The sequence below is a fragment of the Pteropus alecto genome, unplaced genomic scaffold, assembly GCF_000325575.1.
Source record: "Pteropus alecto unplaced genomic scaffold, ASM32557v1 scaffold21, whole genome shotgun sequence".
Lineage (NCBI taxonomy): Eukaryota > Metazoa > Chordata > Mammalia > Chiroptera > Pteropodidae > Pteropus > Pteropus alecto.
This window is the reverse complement of record NW_006436282.1, coordinates 12,169,515-12,179,788: the sequence shown is the minus strand read 5'-3', so window position 1 is coordinate 12,179,788 and position 10,274 is coordinate 12,169,515. Positions and strand designations below refer to the sequence as shown.

General features: G+C 33.8%; 1 protein-coding gene across 1 annotated transcript in view; it reads right to left on the bottom strand.

The window, feature by feature from the left end:
- Positions 1-5,140: 5,140 nt before the first annotated feature.
- Positions 5,141-10,274, bottom strand: part of AHR (aryl hydrocarbon receptor) — a 40,047-nt gene continuing 34,913 nt past the window's right edge. The window contains 2 exon segments of the mRNA XM_006911967.3: positions 5,141-7,748; positions 9,929-10,274. The exon segment at positions 9,929-10,274 is cut by the window's right edge and continues 16 nt beyond it. Coding sequence (XP_006912029.1) covers positions 7,605-7,748; positions 9,929-10,274 — 490 coding nt within the window. The 3' untranslated portion in view covers positions 5,141-7,604.

The following is a 10,274-nucleotide window of genomic DNA, read 5'->3' as shown; positions in this document are numbered from 1 at the left end:
GAGAAATGCTACATGTAGGAGGGAAAATGATTCATTAAGTTCTGTTCAAAGATAATTTAAGGTGCTCGTAGGATATTTTAACAACTGTACTATACTATATATTGTACAAAATATGCAATTAAAAATGTGGGCCAGGAACTCAAGAACTGTCTAGGCTACATATTAGTTATACATAATGATGTGATTAAGTGAGATCATGGAGGAAGAAAAAAAGGACACAAAACCTTAAAAGTCTACAGAGTCATAGAAGGAGGGAGACATGGACCAAGAATAACTGGAAATCAGGAAAGTAATCAAGAGAGTGCAGTGTTAGAAACCAAGGTAAAAAAGTGTCAAGGAAGGAAGATTTTCGACTTAATAGAATGTTTATCCACCTAAAATTGGTAATAAAGTGAGACTGTAAGGCTTTAAGAAATTGGTAAGGAAGTAGAAAAAGCAAATCTTAGCCAGCTGCTCTGTTCAGGTGTAAAGCAATTTTTAAAAAGAACGAAATGGAAATTTATTTTCCTTAGAAGATAATAGATTATGCTTCTGTGCTGGGAAATCCAATCCATTCAATGACTGGAGATGCTAGAAAAAGATAGGGGTAAGGAAAATCTGAGAGGATATTGATAGAAATGTAAAGTCAAATGATAGAAAACTGAAGATTATGTTAGACTATTTTCAGTCGAGTTGGAGGTAATGTCATTCCAGAGTGAGAATACTCTGGAATCGGGGGTAGAGATGAAAAAGATGGATTAACTGATGTAGAAGTCTATTTATCTCTTATATAAAAGAAGTCCAGGGGTAGGCAGATAAAGGTTCGTTCAGTGGCTCCAAGTAATGAGGAACTCTGGGTCATCCTATTTTAGCTTCAACATCCTAGTTTATGGCTTCTGTCTTCATGGCTCAGGATAGCTGCTCGAGCTCTATCCATCACATCCACATGCACTGGTTAGAAAAGAAATTTAGAAAGGCCAAACAAAAGCTCCTTCCAGACGCATTGTCTCTCTAAGCAGCCTTCTGGAAGTATCACATGAAAGTTTTACTTTCATATATTTGGCCAAGACATGTATTAGCTACATCTATCCACAAAAGAGGCTGGAAAATGTAGTCTTTAATCCTCAGTGTGACCAGAGGAAAATTAGGGTTCTCTTGCTTATAAAGGAAGATGATGTTGGTGTGTGTCTGCCATAAACATGGTAAAAGTTTGTGGTGAGGCCAATTATTTCGGTTTTCTCACTTTTTCTAGCAAGATTGCTTATCAGAAAAAGAAAGTGTTTGTGCCAGGCCTATAGATCAGAGTGTGTGTGAGGAAGTTGGCAAGTCCAGAATATAAGCAGAAAAATGCTGAAATCCTAATAGTAATGTCTAGGCTAATAGACTGAAAAAGAACAATGTGTACTCGATGATCTGGAGATCTCAATAAGGGTGAAGAGCAATTTGAACAAAGGAAAACTGAGAAAATAGGAAGAAGAGGCTGTGACTAGGAGATTTCAAGTTGACAGGAGTAAGGCAGTTTCAAATGCTCAAAGACTGAGGTGTGGCTGTACTTAGCTGGCATTGAAAATAGGTTATTATAATTGATGTATAGGAGCTATGGAAACAAGCCTAAAAGAGTCATTGAAAAGGGTGATGTCAGAAGATCAAAGTGGAAAGAAATCTTGAACTGGAGGTTAAAAAGCAAGATACTTATCAAATCAACAGTAAACAAAATGAGGAGGATTGGTGTCAATGTGTACATTACCTCCAATTGAAACGAGGTGGTTTAGCTACCACAAGGAAATAGTAATGGCAGACATCTATTGAGAATCTGCTATGTGGCCATCAACAAACTAATTTTTAATATAAAAATTTTTATTTTTTATTCCTATCCCTTCACCTCCTCTCCTTTGGCAACCATCATCTTGTTCTGTATAGCTATGGGTCTGTTTCAGTTTTACTCATTTTTAAAATCCACATATAAATGTTTTCTCTCATTTCACTTAGCATAATACCCTCTTGTTCCATTCATGTTGCCGCAAATGACAAGATTTTATTTTTTTTATTGCTGTTTGTTATTCCATTATGTAGTTATACCACATATCTTTTCAAATAAGTGTTTTCTTTGGACAAATACCCAAAAATGGAATTCCTGGGTCATAAGGTAGCTCTATTATTAATTTTCTGAGGAATCTCCATACTGTTTTTCATATTGGCCACGTTAATTCACAGTCCCACCAATAGTGTGCAAGGGTTCCCTTTTCTCCACATCCTCACCAGCTCTTATTTGCTGATTTATTGATGATAACCTTTCTAACAGGTGTGAGGTGATATCTCATTGTGGTTTAAATTTGCATTTCCCAGATGGTAAGTGACATCGGGCATCTTCACATATGTCTGTTGGCTATTGATATGTCTTCTTGGGAGAAGTGTCTATTCAAGTCCTCTGCCCATTTTATAATTAGTTAGTTTTTTTTTTTTTGATGTTAAATTGTATGCATTCTTTACATATTTTAGATATTAACCCCTTATCTGATATATCATTTGCTAACGTATCCTCTCCCATTCAGTAGGTTGTCTTTTTGATGGTTTCCTTTGCTGTGCAAAAAAACTCTCTGGTTTGATGTAGTCTCCTTCGTTTATCTTTTCTTTTGTTTCCCTTGCTCAAGGAGATATATCCAAAAAGATAATGTCAAGAGGAAAATCAGAGTGTTTATTGCCTATGTTTTCTTTTAGGAGATTTATGGTCTCAGGTCTAACATTTAAGTCTTTAACCCATTTTGAGTTTATTTTTGTTTATGATGTAAAAAGGTGGTCCAATTTCATTTCTTGCATGTATTGGCATTTTAATAGGGATTGCATTGAATCTGTATAATACTTTAGGTAGTAAGGACATTTTAACAATATTAACCCTTCCAATCTATGGGCAAAGTATATAAAAATGATTTTAAAAGTATTTTCAAATAATTTTAGATTTATATAGAAGATGTGAAGATATAGAGTCCCTTTATTCCTTTCATCTAGGTTCAGATAACATTAACGTCTTATACAACCACGGTACATCGGCAAAACCAGAAAATCAACACTGGTACATACCATTAAATAAGCTTTATACAGATTTCTACAGATTGTCCACTAATGCCCTTTACAAGATGCAATCCAAAATTCCATATTGTATTTAGACGCCGTGCTTCCTTAGACTTCTATATGTAATAATGTCTTTTTTTTGTTGTTTTTTCCCCACTACCTTCACACTTTAAAGAATATTCTCAGGAATTTTGTGGAATGTCCCTCAATTTAGGGTTTGTCTGACATTTTGGGGGGATTAGACTGGGGTTATGTGCTTTTGAGAATACTACAGAGCTGAAGTGTACTTGTCATAGCTTTCTATCGGGAGGAGGACATGCCATCGTGATTATCAGTGATGTTACTCAGCCTTGATCATTTGATTAAAGAAGCACTTGCCAGAATCTTACAATGCAAATCTATTTGTTTCCTTTTCTGTGTTTTTTGGAATCAAGTTGCTGAGTCTAGCCCACAGTCAAAGATATTAAACTCTATCTATTGCGGGGGGTGGGGGGTGGGGGGTGGTAATATCTACAAATATTATTTGGGATTCTTTTGTAAGAAAAATTTACCCCCCCTTTTATTTAATCATTTATTTTTTATCCCCCCCTTTTATTTAATCATTTATTTATATCAAAATGGATTCATGGATATTTAGTTTCCTACTGAGTTGTAATACAATGCTATCATTATTCATTTTGTTGCTCATTTATTTTGTTCTTCAAATTGTTCCAGTTTTGGCCATTAGGAATTCAGTGTTTTTATATAATTTATTGACTCCAACGATCCGGTGAGGCAGATAGTACCATTATCATTTTGTAGCAAAGGAAACTTGGGCTCAGAGAGAGTAAGAAACCTTCCAAATGATTCATATTGTGTTGAAGCCAGCAGTCTGACTCCAGAGTCTATATGTGCTTAGGTTTGCTATGCTGCTTTCAAAGAGAAAGGATGCTCCATAAACATCAGTCTTTTTTATCTCACCTTATTAAAGAGGTGAGATGAAAGATCTTGAGGGGATTCATCATAAAAGTAGCAGTTGCAGAAGGGGTGAGCTTCCAAGTGAACAGACTGTAGATAAAGAACCACAAAGAGTCAGAACTTAGCCTGTTGCCAGGTGGGAGGAGGGGGAAGGAGCCAACAAAGGAAAGTGAAATGTTGCAGGACAGCTAATGCCATGGAAGCTAAGAGGAGGGAAAAAAGTTAATTGTGCAATTTGGTTGTAGGGCAATAGAAAATCAGCCTATGGTAAGAACAGAGTTAAGGTCAACAAAATAGTATATAGAAGGGTGGAAAACAAAACCTGATTTCAGAAGATCAAAAATTGTTTTAGAGAGAGGTAAAGAAGAAAAAAAAATGCAAGATTGAGCGATTTTTTTCCATGATGGAGGGAGACCTACACACAGGGGCCTAGAGTAAGAGAGAAAAAGACTCTAGACAAGGGAAATGTAGATGCTAAGTGCATGGGAATTAAAAAGGAAGGGTGGTGATCTTGGAGTAAGGGGAACCTGGCCTCTTCACATATTAGGAAAATCAAGCATAGTGGTGGTGTTGAAATGAAGGTGCAGACAAACCTAGGATGTGTTATAGGTTTTGATGGTCTTAATTCTATTAGTAAAACTGAAGCGAGGTCATATGCACATACTGGGAGAAAAATTAGAGCAGTGTTACTTAGTCTTGTGAGTAGCTAACATTAACATCCCTGGGTCAGTGCTGGGCAGACTTGCTGAAAAGGGGACAAACTAAAGTCATTCTTACCAATTGGAGCCATTGACTGAGTGAAAGCAGTCATCAGAAGTACAATTATCTGGATTTTTACTTGACTAGAGACTAAGTATTAGTTTTTCTAAAATGTTCAGAATTAAGTATGATCCTAATTTGCTATATTTATATGGAGAAAACTACTGAATGATTGTAAAGGATAAGCATAATCATTGCTAGAATAAAACATTGTTTTTCTCAGGAATTTTTCTTAGAACAATTTTAATTGCTGAATTCTTGGTGAATGTTTCACAGTTAGAAATTTACAACAAAGACGTTGAAAGAATAGTCCATTTCAGAAGCATTTTAAATCTATGAATTCAGTGGAATGTTTTTTTAATATTTGGGCAGAATATTAAAATATACAAGGGCAGAACTTTATAAGAAATTAATGAGTCATTGACTTAACATATCCTTAAATATTATAAATTGTCTTTGTCTAACATAGTTATACTATTATACCATAAATGCTAATTTCCTTTACAGGAACCAGAAAGAATTTACATTAAAACGTATTCATACTTAATTATTTTATTCCCTTATATATTATTATATACAATTTTGTTTGATAATAGTAAGAATATAAATCATAAACAAAAATGTATGCATGGCATATGTAAAGCAGTAACATTCTGAAGGAAAGCGAAAAGCCATGAACATATTTACCTAAAATTTAGTAATACTGAAAAACACTAGGTTTGTGCATAATAACCATTAAAAGCTTCATAATGCATCAGAACACTGGTAAATCTCCAGGTACTGTACGAACAACCTGGTATGGGAAAAGTTCAAATTAGACACATCCAGATCCTGAGAAGTGCACCACTAAAAATAAATCCCTTAACACAGCAGTACACAAAACCTTTCTTTGTTTGCACTTAGCAATACAAACAAAGGTGTATTTGGTTTAATGTGATTTTATTATTTTTAGATAAACTAGTTATTTTATATAGATAAAAATAGACAATATTGCTTTAAAATTTTTAAATTTTATAAGTGTATAATTGATTGTCATCATATTCACAATTTAAAAAGCCTATTTTCCACTAAACAGTTCATCCAATAACATGTGGGCAAGACTAACAAATGGTTCATATAAAGACTTTTAATGAAAGGCTTAAATGTAAAAAATATGATTAATCTAGACCACTGGTCTAAATCCAGTGAAACCTCATGCTTGAAACAAATTATTAAATGTGTCAAATTTGTTGTTTTCAACACAGATTCTACAGATTCAGTTTTGACAGAAAATGTATAGACTTGACATGTATATTGCCTGAAGCCCCTTTTATGTACATTAGAAAAAGAAAAATGTATTTAATATTACATCTCATTTTGGGATTTCATAATGTTTTATATAACACATGCAAAACATGTCTTGTGCCCTTCGGATGTCATAGATGAATAAAAAGAATGGCAAATGGTGGCACTTCTAAATCACCTGAGGACAATAGTGTAAGGTGATTAATTGGCCTTAATGAAGCTCATTCTGTATAGAAACAACCTACTGTTTGATGATAGAACTGCATGGTTGCCTCTTAATACCAACTTACAAGCAGCTGCATTCATTATTCGAGTTCTTAAAAAGACTGATAAAATATGTAAAACTCAAATTATTTATGTGCATACATAATAAGGACTATTTAAATGAAAGATTGAAAATATTTTACAAATGATTTTGTTCATTATAATGCATACAATGCACCATTCATTTCACTCATAACAATACTTCGCACCAAACATTATTCAATCTTAACACTCCTCAAATGAGAAAAACAGTTTCCACTGTACTAAGAAGTGAAATTTACTTACAAGGTCAAGATACTCTATCTTAAAAGATTACAGATCTAAAACAATTTGTAAATAATTTATACACATTGAAATGGGTGCTTTGCTTAATTTAACAACCCAGAAAGCTCTTTCTCTTCACTGCAAGTTAATAAACGTGGCTGCCTTTAACAGATTTTTCATTTTGCAACATTCAGTTACCATAAATTTTAGTAAATGGTGGTGTCTCTTGAAAAGTTAAAATTTTAGTGCCACTGTCTTAATATTTATGTAATAATTTAGAATTTACTTTCAAAAATTTTCAACATTAAGGCACAGAGCAACATTTAAAGTCTAGAAGCAACTAATTTATATAATATCTTTTCAATCAGCATTTGTCCTTTATCTGAAGAAAGTGGGTGAGTAGTACAGTTAAAACATGCCTGGATTAATAAAAATGACTAAATTTAAGAAATGCAAATAATATTTGTAGGTAGAATGTTACTAATTTTAAAAAGGAAAAGTACATTTATATAAAATATACATCCAATACAGTGTTATAGGTAGAAAAATCGTGAGGCACTTACAATAGAGGAAAGCATTGAGATTACCTTTTATAAAAGCACCAAATCACTTATTTTACCGTTTGAGATAAATGAAGAAGCTAAAAATAGTTTTGTCTTGTAACTTTGTATTTGGAGGATTAAGAATTCAGAAGTTGAAAACTCAAAGCATTTACTTTTAATTGACAGAAATAATTCCAACAGAGAAAATTTTATTTTCTCAATAGAGTTATAATGTCCCCCTGAAAAAGTTTTGTATATCTCACCGGTCTGTGGCAGCACACTTTCCATTTTAATGACTGTAGTATATATAATTTTGATATTGTTTTTAACTTGTCTTTAAACAACGTGAGTTGGTATTAATAGTGTGAACAATATATAGCAATGCTTCACGTGAACTTGCCGAAATCCAACAGTGACAGTTTTATTAACTGTAATCTTTGGCAAACTAATTTAAACCAAAAACCAAGGTAAAAACTGGGCTTGGAATTACAGGAATCCATTGGAGGTCAAATCAGGGAACGGTCTGGCTTCTAATGGATGATGAAGGGACTGAAGATGAGCGGTGGTCTGAGTGTTACTTATAGTATTTAATTCAGCTGGATAGACTTCATTTAAAACTCCATTCTGAAACTGCAAAAATAGCAATGCAACTTATTAGAATGGATCTTTGAAGCATCTTAAGCCACTAAATAACATTAAACTGTATTTTTTTTATTTTCATGTTAGTTAGACATTTAGTTTACCTTCCTTCTGCACACATAGCCATTACCTTACTGCTGTCTGCATTCCCTATGCTGTGCTTCCCATCCCCGTGACCCTCAGCTTGTACTAACTTGTACTTTAAACCTTCACCGCTTTCTCCCAGTCTCCCCACCTCCCTCCCCTCTGGCCGCCACCCGACTGTTCTCTGTATTTGTGGGTCTGTTTTCGATTATAAACTTTATCTTTAAAATCTTCACCCTGTATGATGTTAAACTTCAAATTACTTTATCGCTGGTAAATTTTAAATCATTCAATGAAGACATACTGAGCATGTATATGTTAGCTGCATTTATAATCTTTTGATTTTTCCATTAGCTAGTACAGATGAGTGACCTAAACTGTTCCATATATCAGGCGAGTATTTAATCAATGAGTTCCCTTCAGTTTGGATAGGAAGTGAATCAAAGAGTAGCTATCATAGATAGGTGTGACCAGATTTCATCTCAAATTCTGGGTAACAGGGAATTTATTACATTCAAGATTACTACATTGGAACTGCAGATGACCTAAGACTTTTCCAAAAGAGGCCAGTTCTGATTTGCTAGAGGTTTCTTAATATTCCTAAACCAATTTATTTGTACAACAACTTACTTTTAATTAGTAAATACTACTATAATTACTGTCCTAATTACAGAACCAAGTTATTAAAATACTCTTTCTTACCACCTTACAATAAAATTAGTCTGGTTTCTATAACCGCTAATAGAAAAGAAAAAAAAAAAGGAAGGACAGATAAGATAGTTCTGCAGAGTTTTATAGAGTCTTTATATATTAAGTATATAGTATAGCGTTGTGAAACTTTCAGATTGCAATTATGCCCTTAACTGCTTCAAATAAAATCTGTTTCTAAAGCCTATATGTCATCAGGCTTCAGTAATCAAAATGTTCATTACTTCAAAGATCCTCTAAAACAGTGAAATCCACATAATCTAGATCATCAATGAAAAGCAACTCTTTTGAGGCTTCAAATGGAAAGAAAATACTATTTGCCCAGAGAACGTTAGGTCTTAATTACTCTCATTTGTCATAACATAATATATGCTAGCATTTCTCTTTAAATATATTGTCTAGAGCAATGCTGTTCAATAGAAATGTGAGCCACATATGTAATTTTAATTTTTCTACTAGCCACATTTAAAAAGTAAGAACATTTTAAAGCCAAAATTTCAACATAAAATCAATGAAAAAAGATATTTTACATTCTTTTTTTCAAATCAAATCTTCAAAATAAGTGTATATTTTAGACTTACACCACATCTCAAGTGGAGCTAGCCACATGCAGATTGGCTACCTGGGGGAAGAGGTGGATACATAAGTCTGGAGAATTCTCATTATTCATAAAGAAGTAACACAAAATAGGGTGAGAAAGGATCACTGTAAAGAACTCATGTGCTAATTCAAGCCTTGTTCACGATTTACTCAAGAGCATAAGAGTTAAGGTATCTACCCATGTTTACTTCACAGCAATGTCCTGAAATAGACCACAAGTGAATATTAAATTTTAATATAATTAAAGGATGTCAGGAATAAAACCTTCACTGACGTTTTCTAGGCTCTTCACTATTCTCTAGCAATCCCTCCAGAGAATAGTGAGGAGACTAGGAATAAATTCCAGGATCAAGGCAAAGGCAAAGAAAGCACACCTCCATCGCTTGTAACCCAATTTCAACATACACATATATGCATATATAAAAAAAAACTGAGGAAATAAATTCAAATACATTTTTAAAGTGTGAATTTTTAAAAGGCCACATAATTTTAAAGAATCTAGAAAGAAAACCAAAATTGCTATATAGACAACTAATTTCACCTGGTAACTTAGGGACATTCATGTTGCTTTAGCCCTTGAATTCTTTATGCTTCAGATAAATATACTTGTATTAGTAACATACTGGAAAAATATTGGCTTATTAAAGTCACTGATATAATCAGAAATGCTCTCTGAGATGAACACTATAGATAATAGATTAAAATCACTGACAAAAGGTATAACTCATGTATTTTGTAATATACGGATAATCACTGAAAGGGTTTAATAAAACCCTTACCTCGGTTAAAAATGTCTGTAAGCCTGGCATTGTTGGATTGTACTGTGTCTGAGCCGTTTGGCTTTGCTGCGGTTCTGGCTGGCACTGGTACATTGACATAGCCCCAGCATAACATGTCTGCAGAGTTACTAGGGTTGACTGTGGATTTAGTCCATGCTTTTGGTTTTCACGAACTTGTAAATGTGTGACACAATCTTCGAAATCAGAAGTAGTAGGAGGGTATAGGGATGGCTCAAAATTCCCTAAGGGAAAGTCTAACTGTGTACCCTTGGAATGCTGTGGTAACACAGACTGATGACAAGGAGTAAAGTTCTGTGTATAAGGCATAGCATCCATCTCAGATTTG